This window comes from Myodes glareolus, chromosome 4, assembly GCF_982192425.1.
Source record: "Myodes glareolus chromosome 4, mMyoGla1.1, whole genome shotgun sequence".
Taxonomy (NCBI): Eukaryota; Metazoa; Chordata; class Mammalia; order Rodentia; family Cricetidae; genus Myodes; species Myodes glareolus.
Genome location: NC_142029.1, coordinates 79580484 through 79594945, shown reverse-complemented (window position 1 = coordinate 79594945; position 14462 = coordinate 79580484). Strand labels below are relative to the sequence as shown.

The 14462-nt window shown below is 43.9% G+C and overlaps 1 protein-coding gene and 1 pseudogene across 1 annotated transcript in view; one reads left to right on the top strand and one right to left on the bottom strand.

Annotated features, from left to right (window-relative positions):
- Positions 1-14462, top strand: part of Dlat (dihydrolipoamide S-acetyltransferase) — a 30491-nt gene that overhangs the window by 7796 nt on the left and 8233 nt on the right. The window contains exons 6-10 of the mRNA XM_048417274.3: positions 834-1021; positions 1937-2078; positions 11425-11492; positions 12102-12194; positions 12520-12627. Of these exons, the coding sequence (XP_048273231.3) occupies positions 834-1021; positions 1937-2078; positions 11425-11492; positions 12102-12194; positions 12520-12627 (599 nt within the window). The remainder of the gene's footprint in view (positions 1-833; positions 1022-1936; positions 2079-11424; positions 11493-12101; positions 12195-12519; positions 12628-14462) is intronic.
- Positions 4080-4880, bottom strand: LOC125388911 (small ribosomal subunit protein mS40 pseudogene; annotated as a pseudogene).

Sequence of the window (14462 nt, the reverse complement as noted above, 5' to 3'; positions counted from 1 at the left end):
CCTTGAGGTGTGTTCAGAAGCTTTCAGTATGAACCTCTGTCTGTATTCCTGGTAGGACAGATGCAGTTATCTTAGTATCCACAAGGGATTGGCTCCGGAAAAGTCATCTGCATGTGTTCAGCACAGGGGCAGTTTTTTCCCATATTGCTTTGATCTCAGGATTTGGAGAGTCAACTGCATTTTTTGTTTACTCTTTTTCAGGGATTGTTCCTAAGTACTTAAAAAACATTGATTTAAATCCATAACATATACATCAGTATAATCAGTCATTTCTTCGTATGTGTGTAGGCAAACTGATTCAAGATTGGAAGTCTGTAGGCTCAAGTTCCCTGTATAAGTGGGTATAGTATTTGGGGGTGGAGTGGGGTCACTGGGATTGAACCCAAGGCCTTGAGCAAATTAGTGGGACCTCTATTACTAGCTGTGACTCTACCCCAGGACACTTTTAATCATTTCCAGTTACTTGTAATGCCTAGCACAGCAGTGCTGTGTGAATAATTGTTACACTGCATTACTTAGGAAGTAGTCGCAAGAATAAAAAGTGTATATGCTAAGTTCAGATCTCCATAGGCCAACCACATAGTACAATGTAATATTTGACCTACAGTTGAATGAACTCAGGGATGCAGAACCTGAGGACAGAAGGTTGGCTTACTATTCCCGTTCCCATGTTAAAGACTTGAGACAGAGGCACAGAGAGGTTAAGTAGTTTGTAAAAACAAAACCAAACCAATGCCAGTAGTTTGAATGTGAAAATCCTTTTACCTGAAACCCTGGTGAAGTTGTAAAAGGGTAGAGTCTTGAGTCTCCTAATGGTTTTCTTTCTTCTTAAGGCTTTGAAGTACAAGAAGAAGGTTATCTGGCAAAAATCCTGGTCCCTGAAGGCACAAGGGATGTTCCCCTGGGAACCCCACTTTGTATCATAGTAGAAAAGCAGGAAGATATAGCAGCCTTTGCAGACTATAGGCCAACAGAAGTGACCAGCTTAAAGCCACAGGCAGCACCACCTGTCCCACCTCCGGTAGGTATGCCTCTGAAATGGGGAAGTCTCCTTTCGCCACATGACAGCTCAGGTTCCTGTGTGTCCAGATCGTACACGTAGGAAAGTGGCCAGTGTCACCTGTGGTGTATAGCATGTGCCATCTACACGATGGTCAGCAGTTTGCTGCCGTCTTGAGTCCTGCTGAGAACAAAACTGAGTTCCATGTCCTGCTTTGGGTGTGAAGGTCATGCCCATGGGAAGTGATGCCTTCACTATACATTTTCTGTTGCTTTATTGAATACCCATTTTCTTTTTCAGTTGTGGTGTTTGTGTGTTGTCATTGATGAACATGTATTTTGGACTTTGGACCCCGATCTGACATGGCATGTAGTAGCTTCATACACTTGTACTCTTCAGCATACACCTCAGTGGGTTTAGAAAGATGTACGACCTCAGCGAAAGCTTGGCTCCTCACTGTCTTGCACTGATGGGGATGCTGTCAGGGAGCAGTGTAGTCCATTCCTAAGACGCTTGAAGCATGGGACCTGGTGGTATCGGTTTATATCCTGAGGTCAGAAATCAGTTAGTTATACTCAGGGAAAATAAAGAAGTAGCAGAAACTAGGTGTGATGGTTCAAACACTTGGAGAGGCTGAGGCAGGAGGACCACCTGGTTTACAAAGTCTCAAAGGGGAAGAATGACAGGTGATAAGGATGTTATGTATACAGGTCAGTTTAATTCCACATCTCTTCTGTTGTCATGACTTGTTTCTGCCTCCGACAGAAAGTGTTCTTGCTGTTCATTTTGTATGTTAGTCAAATCAGAAAACGTGCATTATGGTCTTTGGGGAAGAGAATAAACATCACTAAAGACTTTTACCATATAAAATATGAACCTGCGATCTTTCAGATTATCTCTGCGGTGCTGAGTGGATACTTTTAACTTTTGTTCAAGGTGGCAGCTGCTCCTCCCACTCCCCAGCCTCTAGCGCCTATACCCTCAGCCCTTCCTGCTGGACCAAAGGGAAGGGTGTTTGTTAGCCCTCTTGCAAAGAAGTTGGCAGCAGAGAGAGGGATTGACCTCACCCAAGTTAAAGGTAAGTTTTTTTTTTTCTAAAGAAAAGGGTTATAAAGTTAGTTTAGCTAAACTTCTGTCCATAAGACCGGCACATACTGTATGGGGAGGAGCTATTTTTGAACCTTCATGGAGCAGGGAAAGCATCATTGTGCTTTATTTGATCTGCTTAGTGCTACCTATGTAATCTGTTGCCTTCTAAAATGCTCCTCAATTCGTAGGAAATCTTTACTAGCAGCGGTGAGGACAGGAGACATCACATTTATCTTCAGGACGAGGAGCTCCCTTAATCTTTTAGGGACCTTGACTCAGGAAGACACGGGTTTTGTGGCTTTGACACAGAAAAGAATTTCATAATTTGTCTGAACAAAGCTGAGTTGGGGTTTTATTAAAAGTAGAAAGGTGTTCACAACTGGGTATGGTGGCACACACCTTTAATCCTAGCCCTCCAGAGATCTCTCAGTTCGAGGCCAACCTGGTCTATAGAGTGAGTTCCAGGATACAGAGAAACCCTGTCTTGAAAAACAAAGAACACAACAACAACAAAAATGGTTTAATTTATTAAAAGTTTTTTCTTTTATTTCTTTCTTTTTCTTTTTTTGGTTTTTCAAGACAGGGTTTCTCTGTAGCTTTGGAGCCTGTCCTGGAACTAGTTCTTGTAAACCAGGCTGGCCTCAAGCTCACAGAGATCCACCTATCTCTGCCTCCCGAGTGCTGGGATTAAAGGCATGCATCCCCCCCTGCCTGACTTAAAATATATTTTTAATGAAGATTTTAAAGCATGGCAGTTAAGAGAAATATGCTCAGGGAAATAATAATATATACCCAAGTGACAGTATGGGCTTTTTAAGGGAGAGTCAGACATACCCATAGAACAGAGGTCAGACATACCCAGGTGTAAGTGGCTCCAGAAGGGAGAGTCGCAGTTAAATGTCCTACCAGTAGACTCTCTTCTCCTGCCCTTCTTGCCTTGGTGAAATGTGGTGAAATCGTGGGGTGGCTCTGAAGGTGCAGTGGATGGAGTTATAATCCGAAAGATGAAACCAGGAGCCACCAGGATTGCACAAGGGTTTAGTATTAGTCTTCTGCTGTAAATGGGGTTTCTGATGAGCCTCCAAGAAAATTGCTGGCTTGAGTCAGGCAGTGGTGGCGCACACCTTTAATCCCAGCACTTGGGAGGCAGAGGCAGGTGGATCTCTGTGAGTTTGAGGTCAGCCTGCTCTGTAAGAGCTAGTTCCAGGACAGGCTCCAAAGCTACAGAGAAAAAAGAGAGAGAGAGAGAGAGAGAGAGAGAGAGAGAGAGAGAGAGAGAGAGAGAGAGAAAATTGCTGGCTTATCATTGGGAAGGAGGAGAGGTCTTTAGCAAATGTTAATCACTGGAATTCTTGCTTCTCGCCTGCTGAGAGGCTTCAGTCCACTTCAAGGTGAGGGGCTCCTTTCCCTTCTCATATCCCCATAATTCTCTCTGTCTTACTTAATTGTTGGCAAAAGTCTGTGTGTTTGTTGAGCAATACTGAGTTATAGGACTTGGCTCTGTAATAAAACTGAGTGCTAGGTTGACAGAGTTTAGCAATAAGCAAAGCGGCTGGTGAGATGGCTCACCAGGTGACCGTGCTGATGGCCTGAGCACTACCCCCGGGACCCACATGCTGGAAGCGGAGGACTGTTTCTCCCTGTCATTTGTCGTCTGTCCTGTGTGCAGTGTGACACCTCAGACTTGGCAGCAGCAACAATCTTACACATTGAGCCTTTTTAACATTAACAGCCCAGTTCTTTCTTTTCCTTTTTTTTTTTTTTTGGTTTTCTTTTTTGGACAGAGGAGACACAGCTTTATTGTGGTTTAAAAGCTGGGCCATCAGGTTTAAAACAGGGACAGAATAGCAAGTGCACACACCAGTCAAAACTCTCCTGTTCATATCTGAACTTCTCCATAGTCAGTTTCCCATGTGTTTGTCCTCTTCAGTAATTACTTCCTCTTAGGGTCTGCCACTGTTCCAAAATACACATTTCAGAACACATGCCATCACATAACCCCAAACACCACTCCCTTAATCCCCAACTTCTTCCCCGGTTCACGAGTTCTAAGCACTCTGGAGCCCATCTGCTCAGTGGAGGTTTCTGCTGGTGGTGTAGTGGGCACTACAGGCATTGATCAGGTGGGAGCCACTTTCTTCTAGGAGATTTCCTTGATAGAGCTGGCAAAGGCGGGACAGTTCTCTCTCTGGTGGCTGTTGCCAGCTGTACCCCGGGTACCAAGGCTCACCTGACAACAGTGTAGGGCTGGTGGAGTAACACTGACAGCTCCATGAACACCATAGAAGTCAACATCTCGGGGCTCAACCTGGGGAGACCACACTGCCTGGCTTTCAGGATAGCCTGGGTCAGCTTCTTGTGCTGCTTTATACAGACCCCTCCCTGTGTATAGGGTGTGGAAGATGATACCCATGTGGGCGCAAACTGTTCCAAGAGTTTCACATTCCTAAAGTCAACATGCAACCTGTGATCCTGTCTTTCGGGGCCCCTGTGGCGGTATACCACCTTTGTGGTTGCGCCGGTAGTCAGCCCAAACAGGGTGAGAACCGTAGCCATCCTGGTATTCTGAATCCAGATATTTCCAAGGTTCATTATGAGAATAAGGGGAAATGGGAAGTGAGGATGGAGAACCTTCTTCACAAGGATTTTTAGTGCAAAGAGTCCAAAGGGGAGCCTGAACTCCATAGGATCTTCGCAAGAGGTTAGGAAACATCCTGAGCAACGTGTGTGGCAAGGAGGCAGTCTTCTGGATGCACAGCCGAGGTGCAGCCGGCCCTAGGATGTCATTCATATTGGGCAGGTGTAGCATGAGGGGCCAGCTTGTTGGGGTTTCTGTCCCGCCCAGTACCCCACAACCGGCAAGTTCCAAAGAAAAATCACACACAGAACTCCATAAGGTTATAAACTGATTGGCTCATTAGGTCAGGCTACTTATTGATTCTTATAACATATGTTACCCCGTTATCCTTATCTATCTTAGCCACATGGCTTCATACCTTTCTCAGATGGGCAAGTTACATGCTGCCTCTTCGGTGGTCTGAGCAGGAGTGGCAGAGGAACCTTCCTGCTTCCCAGAATTCTCCTGTTCATATTGCATCACCTCTACTTCCTGTCTGGTTTTCCCGCCTATACTTCCTGCCTGGCCAATCAGCGTTTTATTAAAATACATGATTGACAGAATACAGACAATTCTCCCGCACCAGGCAGGCACCTTAACACTCATGTATAGTCTTAGCTCCTCTCTTTACTTTTGTTTTGAGATAGCATCTCAGAACAGAAAAATTGCCCAGGCTGACCTTGAGCTTGCAGCAGTATTCTATCTTCAGCCTTCTCAGCAGTTAGACTCACAGGCCTGAACCACCAGGTCCTGTTTTAAATTCCATATTCTTCCCATTCCCCTGTGCTGCCTGTTCCTACTCTCCCATCAATAATCACTGATGAAAACCGCAGTTATGTCCTCAGCTCTGCAGTTGGATGCACTCAGTCTGGTTCTCACCCACCACCAAACTGCTGTTCTGTTGTTGGAGGGCAAGCATAAATTTTGCCAGTCTTTATATATTTGTGCTTAGTATCAGAGACAAGTTTAAGGGATTTCATAGAGAAGAAGGGTTGAACTAATAACTGCCTGAAGAACCTGGACTGGTAGGATTGTTTGGAGAGTTAGCAGCACTGGTTATTTTACTAGTGGGATAAATGGAAGAATCCCAGTATTGTTTTCATGCGGGCAGGGTCAAGCAATCCCTTTATAGGTAGTTATTGAGTACCGTCTGTGTTCCATGTACCTGTGCATAACATGGAGAACAGTCCAGCCTCACTGGCCAATGGTAGAGGATGGGTGAGCAGAAGTCTTCTGTAGTGAAGAATGGAGTTCAGAGCTAGTCTGCTCAGGTTTAAATGTCGGTTCTGCTGTATGCTAGCCCTGTGACCTTTCCTGACTCTGTAACTTGTATATAAAAATAATACTTAATGAGTTGTGAAGATTAATAAGTAAACAGTGCTTGTGCAGCTAACATATTAGCTATCTTGGCTCTAAATTTTTATTATGAACTGAGATGACTTATGAGCTAAAAAGGAATAGACTCAGTGATGCACCTGCCCATGAGTGACAGTGACATGTGATATGGCAGAGACAGGACATGGTGACTTTTAGACAGGGTGTGTGAGGGGGACCTTTCCAAGGAGGTGGCACGTCATCTCATCTGTGAGCCAACCCTGTGAAGTATTGGAGAAGAGCAGTTGGGCAGAGGGCAATATGCCAGTAACACATGGTCTAGAGTCATCCAAACCTTGACATGCCTGAGGAACATAACGGAATGTGCAGAGCAAAGGGGAGAGCAGACGACAAGGGTGGGAGGAATCAAAAGAAGCTGGGTCTGATAGCAAGTAATCTTGCTGATCAACGGCTAAGGCAGAAGGATCATGAGTTCAGGCCCTGAGTGCTAACCACCGAGGTGGCTGGGGCTGAAGCACAGTGGTGGAGCACTTGTCTAGCGTTGTGAGAATCACAAAAATACCTCCCACTGTTGCCAGGTCCTCTGGGGAGCAAAATGCCTTCCTTGAGATTCTGGTCCATTAGAAACAATTGGGGTGACACAGGCCGGAATAGTTCAGAAGGAAACCGAATTCTTGAGAATATAGAAAGAAATGGGATTGATTGACTTTAAGATTGTGGATGGTTGTTTTGGTGGTGGAAAATAAGAATCCCTCCCTGCTACTGTTTGATCTGTAAATTAAGGTTGTCTGATAAGCTTGGGGAGTGAGTCTGGAAAAAATGAAGGTTAGAGAGAGATTATAAAGCAGTCTTCTAGCGGTTGGGAACATTGGAAAGGGGACGGCTAGTTTCTGGGACGCTTCTGGACATCTGTTTTAGGTTTTCAGTCCTGAACTGGGTTAGTCAGCCAAACTTGTGCTTTTTAGCCCAAGCAACATTGAGTCACTCTCATGCTTAATGAGAAGATAAGCACATTCTAGAGTTTTGCAAGGATTGTACGCATGCATGTTTCTACCTCTGTTTAAGACATTTTGTATATTGATAAAATTTTTAGGATATATTTTCATATTGCATTATATAGTTCTGTCTCTGATCAAGATACTTATACATTGTTTACATTTTGAGATCATTTTCCTCATTTACTACAAGTTGTTTACAGATTATTTAATTTTCTGATATGAAGTCTTAGTCTTTAAGTTATACAGGTATTAAGTATTATAGGTCAATAGTTATTCATGTTTTATATGCATTTAGTCAGACTAATTAGGTTCTTTAGATACATAGAGATTGTATTAAGCCTAGATAATCTTCAGCCACTTCAAGGATCTGTAGAACATGGCATTTAAATAACTTAGGGTTCTGTTTACGTGAGACACAATTGCTCCTGACAGCACCAATCTATTCCCAAGAGAATGTTGAGCACTGAAGACATTCCACTTGGAGTTTCTTTTCTTCTTGGCACAATTGGCCTTTGGGCAAGGAACTGCCCATGCCTCGACCACTGGCAAAGTACATGGTGTCCAGACTGGATAAGCAGGACACAATTGTTGATTAAATGTTTATTAAACACTTACCACGTGTTTCTTGCTTATTATTGTTTATGTTGCTTGTAATCTTAATTTTATACTTTATATCTATTCCTGTTGTATATAGTTTTGTATTGGGTTTGGAATACTCTTATTTAGACAAAAGGGGAAGGTGACGGGGAATTGTTGTCAACCAGTGATCTTTAAGAGGTGGGGTCATGGGGGCTGGAGAGATGGCTCAGCAAGTAAGAGCACCGGCTGCTCTTCAGAGGTCCTGAGTTCAATTCCCAGCAACCACATGGTGTGGCTCACAACCATCTGTAAAGAGATCTGGTGCCCTCTTCTGGCTTGTAGGCATAACATGCAGACAGAACACAAGTATAATAAATAAAGAAATCTTAAAAAAAAAAAAAAAAGAGGTGGGATCAGGTTAGGGCATGACCTTTTGGGTACCTGGAGAAAAACACCAGGTGGTCCAGGGTTTGCTCTCTCTGTGGTTCCCATGCAACACAGCTGAGCTTGGACTTCTCGTTCCTGTTTTGTGAGTTTGCCCCTTATAATAAAGAAAGTTTTGTCTTTGGTTTTGTCTTGGAGATAGTCTGGTATATTGCGATCCACATTAATTCAACAGGAATGATTCTAACAGTAGCCTGAAGAGTGTAATTGGGGAGGGAGGGGGTGAGGAGCAAAAGAAGGAAGGAGAAAACAGGGACTGATGGCAACAGGAAGGTCGTGGCTAGTGAGAGTGGAAGGGTCAGTGGAGTCAGAGTCTCCTTCATTTTATTTATTTTTTTGTTTTTGTACCATGCTAGGCAGGTTCTGCGCCACTGAGAGTAGAGTTGGGTGGGGCTGATGAGACTTTGCAGTGGAGGGTGGGGTGGCCGAGGCCCAGTGAGCTCAAGAGCCCTCACTCTGTGCTGTTTCCCGGCACCAAGTGTTTATAGTTTTTTTTCTCATAACCACCAACTGAGTATTCAACAGTTCAGTCCAGATCTAACATTAACCTACCCAGAGTTAGCATGAGACTGTGGTGTAAGACTGCTCTTATTTCAGGTTCCTTTTAAGTACTCAGGGCTACCTGTTTGTGTAACTCATTAACAGTGAATTAAGGATTGACAGTTCTCCTTGGGTTGGATAATTAGCTAAAGTGACTGATAAACCTTGTTAGTCTATTGTAGAGAGTACAGCTCAGACACGGACAATGGAGAGATGAATAGGGCAGAGTATAGAGGGGAGGGGTGCATATAGCACCCCTGCACTCTGTGGGCTTGCCATCCTTCCAGCACACTGCTGTTGTCACCAGTTAGGAGGCTCACTGGATCTCACCATTCAGAGCATTATTTCCATAGGGGCGTCATCTTAATGACATTGTTGACTAAATCACTGGCCAGTGTTCATTGAACTCATCTTCCAGTCTCTCTCCCCTTAGTGGAATTGGTGCAGGAAGCCAGAGAGTGGAGGAGGAGATGGGGAGGGAGAATGGAAGAGGACTGAAAGTTGCCGCGTGTTTGATCTTTAACCTAACGAGGCTGATGCCCCTTATCCAGAAGCCCCGTCCTCAGTCGCCTCATTAGCATACGCTGGTGTGATATGAAGAAGCTTGACTGGAAAAAGACCAAATACTTATTGTTTGGGACGTGCCAGAGTTTTCAGAAGGTCCGCGCCAAGAGCTTGGACCAGAGGCCATGCATATCTGTGTTTCTCATACACAGTGCTAGCAAAGAGAAGATTGTTTCTGTTATGGATTTCAGGGATTTAACCTTATTTATTTATTCATTATTGGGCTGAAGATATTGTGAGAGGGCTAAGGCATGTGTGTGGAGTTTAGGACGACTTTGTGGAGGTGGGTCTCGTCTTCTACTTTTATGTGGGTCCCAAGGATTGGACTCTGGTCATTAGATGTATACATCAAGTACCTTTGTCTACAGTCCATCTCACCAGCCCCAAAAGATGTTTAAGAACTGGAAAACACATGGTCTGGGCAGGTGACTTTTGTCTGTGAGAAGAAAACATAGTTGGTTAGGTGAAAGAACTCAAAAGTCTGGGTAAGGGTGGGTTGTCATTCCCAAGAGAATGAGAATCACAGTGAAATTTACTTTAGTGAATGAGATGAGAGACAGTAGGTTATATGTCTAGATGCCTGGAAATTCAGAGGGAGTTAAAGAATTGAGTCAGGAGGTAGGGGTTGAGACAGAGTCTCACGTAGCCCAGACCAGCTTCAGACTTGGTAAATGGCCAAGGATGACCTTATATTCCTGATCCTCTGTACTCTACCTTCTGAGTGCTGAAATTTCAAGTGCCCATAACTATGCCTGGCTGGGAGTTTAGGTTTTTGAGAGAACAAGGGCCTAGACTCATATCCCAACCCCAAGTCACTCATTGGAAGAGTGAAAGAAAGAGAAAGAAAGAAACAAACAAAATTCCATTGTAAAAGGAACAAAAGTTTAGAGGGGCAGGGTGCTTAGCAAATTTAGCCAAAACATTAACTACTGAGGAAGAAACTATTGCGGCTTAAGCCCTGGTGTGTGGAGCTCAGGTGTTCTGACAGCCACCCCTCTAATGTGTATTTGGTGCAAACCACCTTTGCCTCACTGTCCTGTTTTGTTTTCACAATATTGCTGTGATCTCCATCCTGCAGTTGAGACGGGTGACTGGAGTTAGGTGTCTAATGTCACAGAACTCAGTCTAGTATTCTTCCCTTATGATCACCTGTTGTACTTTCTCGGGGAGCTAGGCAAGGCGATGAAAAGCCGAGACTAACTCAGTGAACTGATGGGTGGCTGATTTCCTGCTGAGGGATTGAGAGTTGTGGCATCAAGCTCAGTGCTGGCTGCCAGGGGAGGTCATGGTTTCTGTGTGCTTACAAGGCAAGGAATCTAATAGAGGTACTGCACCTCTGTTCTAGAGCCCTGGTGAGGATAAACAGTTGTAGCCAACTCTTTTCATAACGAAGGAAAGGAATTGGGAAGAGCTGCACACAACGGGAATCCCTTTAAAGGCTGCGTGGGGGAAGATGAATCAATTTGACCATTTTTTTCTAGAAGTGGGCCCAGTGTAAAAGGTATTATAATAACTAAATTCTTAATCTGCTTCAAGGTCAGGTGATGTATTTGGGCCTATGCCTAAACCTGAGACGTTATAGCTGGGAGGAGGGAGGGCAAATTGAGTCATTTAAGCCTGTGAGAGAAATAGAAGGCATTGTGATGTTTGCTCTTGGTTGGTTTAGTTTTGGCTGGTGTGAAAAACCTGTAAATTGTGGGAAATGAATGATTCTAAAGATGACATCATTGTAGTTACATCATCCATTACATTCTGAAGTAAAAAGGTTTATTTGTTCAGAAAATTGTCAATCTCTTACAAAAAATTACTTTATGGTAAAATAAGTCTGTTTCAAGGTTCAATGAAACAGACTGGTTTCTGGTTTTTTGATTTTTTTTTTTGGTTGTTGTTGTTGATGATGATGAATGTTTTTGTTTTTTTTTTTTAAATAACCACAGCCAACAGTTAATTTTCCTTTTAGATTGATCATGATCTATATTATTTCTATGTCAGTATTTCCCAACTTAAAAGTAAGGGAATAAGCAAAATAAGAAATAAAACGTTCAGTTTAACTAGAGGAAACTCTAAAGAAAAATGGTTACTATTTGCAGTAGTTACAAAGTTGGTCCAGGGCATTCTGTGAGTTAAGGGAGTAATTAGCAAAGTCACTGTTCCGAGGGAGAAGCTAAGACTGTGAGCCTCAGAGAGTCTCTTCAGGGTCAGTGTTGACCTCGGAGAGCCGATGGTGTTCCGTCACATATGTTTATGTGTTTCTTCAGGGACGGGACCAGAAGGCAGAATCATCAAGAAGGACATTGACTCTTTTGTGCCTTCTAAGGCTGCTCCTGTGAGTTATATTTGGCTTTGTAAAATGATTATTATTGTGGGGACTGAATCCAGGGCTCTACACATGCTTGGCAAACACTCCTGCAAGTGAGCTTCATGCCTGGCCCACAGCCCTTATTTTCATGTTTATTTATTTATTTATTTTTTTAATTCTTCAGTTTAAAAATGCTGTGCTTTCTCTCCACCCCTGCCCCTCACCTTTTCTGGTGTTGTTGAGGAACCAGGCTAACCTTGAACTTGAAATGTACTGCCTCAGCGTCTTGAGTGCTGGGGTTTTAGCTACACACCACCGTGCCTTGACTGCCTTTATGGTTTCAATAAAACTAGTCATTGAATATACTCTTCCTCAGAAATAATAACTCTTAAAACGTGGTCTAAAATTCTATGTAAACAAAACAAAACAAACAAAACACAAACCATGAAGAACAACACTCTTAATTAAGCAGTCTAACGTGAGTACCTTTTGCTCCCCGGGGATGGAAGCAGCTATTCTTCAGAGCTTTGCTGTTTCACTTTGGCATGTAGTCCTCCACAGTCGTAGCGTCTCACAGGTGGTCCTCCAGCCGACACTAAGACACAGTCACTAAGTGTCTTTTCTTTTCCCTTTTAGGCTGCAGCAGCTGCCATGGCTCCCCCGGGTCCAAGAGTGGCACCAGCTCCCACAGGTGTCTTCACAGATGTCCCCATCAGCAACATTCGCCGAGTAAGAGCAGCACCGCAGTCTGGAGCCAGAGCTGTTGGGCATTTCCACTCTGGTTGTTTAGTTGTGCCACACTTTAAGACACTGAAAAGAACCTTGCCAGTTGAAAATACTGGATGATTAGTGTAAGGGAGTTTGATTTGGTCGGTTGAGTAATTGGGATAAAGAAGTCTCTGTTTTGGCTAATCTAGTAGAAGGTGCAGTCCTTTGTCTCCCTGCTCTGATATGAGGTAAGCTACCAGGGAGCTGAGTGAAGAGGTAAACAACTGAGTTAGGTAAGGTCTGGGCTCAACTGAGAGAACTGATGTTGAAATCTCTCTGGTTTCAGGTGATTGCACAGCGGCTAATGCAGTCGAAGCAGACCATACCTCATTATTACCTTTCTGTTGATGTAAATATGGGAGAGGTGCTCTTGGTACGGAAGGAGCTAAATAAGGTAAAACCTGGGAATCCTGTCTGTCCCACTAACGCTCGACAGTGCTGTGGTGCGCTTTGTTACTAGAAGCCATTCAGTGACAGAAAATTCTGTCACTTGGGATTGTTAGGTAGAGACTATCCCGAGAAATTTTCATTTAACTTCTTTTGATTTGTTGCTTTTTGGGGGGGGGGGGACGACAGTGTCTCATTATGTAGCTCATACCTGGAGCTTCACATAACAAGGCCACACTGACCTTGATATTGGGGTTGCAGGAGTGCACCACCTCTCCTGGCTTGTCTGTTAACTCTTGATTAACGTTTAGCATTTCAAACTTGCTTTGCCGTGGATAGGTTCATCTAGCAAGTTCACTGGGCTTTGATGCTTGAAGCTGCTTCTGTAGCTAAGAAAGGATGTCCACATCTTTATAGTCAGATACCACATACCCAGTCAGCATAAGGCACTCTTGGGAACAGAGAGCGTGGGTAGTCTATCTTCATTGTAAGTTTATGATGGAATTGGGGCTCTTGTCACTAAATGTGACAAGGAGTTTTAAAGGTGACAGTTTTCATTTGTAGACCAGTCTCTTTATGAAGCGGCCTCTCAGCTGTGTGGTGAATTACACAGTGTATGTTCAGTACTGAAGGAGTTGAGCAGAGAGTTTAGGGAGACCAGTGGCAGTCGAGGAATTCACAGTGCTGTAGACAAACATGGCTAAACTATGGAAAAGAGGAAAGGTTTGAACTGGCAGAGAGTTGAAGAAAATTCATGCTGATGGTTGAGAATCGTAGGGTTTAAGAGCTTTAAGAGTAGAAATAAGGCTGGGAGATAGAGATCTGTGAAGGGCTTATTGCTCTAGTATGAAGCTTCCCGTTGCTAACATGAAACATCAGGCACTTTGAGTGCCTGTAATCCCAGCACGGTGGGGAGAGGGAGGGCACAGAGACAGGATCCCTAGTGCATGCTTACTAGCCAGCTAAGTCAATGAGCTCCAGGTTCAGTGAGAGACTTTAAAAAAAAAAAAGGAGAGTGGGACTGGAGACGGCTTGGTAGTTAAGAGTAAGTGCTGCTCTTACAGAGAATCCACGTTCAGTTCCCAGCAAGCACCCACATGGTGACTCACAGCCACCTGTAACTCCAGTTCCGAGGTATAGATGCCTCATGTCTGTAGGCAACAAGCTCACATGTAGTGCATCTATGTGCATACAGGCAGAACACCTATGCACATGAAATAAGCCTTTAAAAATGAACAAATAAGCAGTGAGTAAAGTGGTATGAGTAAATAAGGAGCATGAGTGAGGAAGACACTCAGCCACGTAAAAGGAATCCTTTAAAAACTCATAGAACAAAAGAACCCCATCAGCTCCTTCGAGTAGTGTGCAGAACTTTTCTGACTTCTCTCCTGTTCCCACAGTGGACATTCTGCTTGTCTTGCTGTTTTTCGGTATTTTCTTAGTATCCACTCTTGTATTGTGTTCTCTCAATCTGCAGCCCACCGTGTCCATGTGCCTTCCGCCATCACCTCTTTAAGGACTTGGAAAGTATGGCCTCACTGGTCTTCCTTATTCTAAATGTGCAGCCGTCCCTCCACCTGCTCACATAACCCATCCTAAGATCCTCTGTTTCACTGCTCTTATCCCTCTTAGAAAGTGGCTCCCTGAGAGCACAACTCTTGTTTATTAGTCACCGCTCCATAGCCAGGGCTTTAACATCATGTACACCGCACAGAATAGACACGTGTGAGGCACAGAACTGCATGAATAACCAGGGACAGCGTTTGTAAATAACTAAGGGATTAAAGATGATGTCATCCAGTTACTGTCAAAGTATTGAAACGGGTCTGAAGCGATGACTTA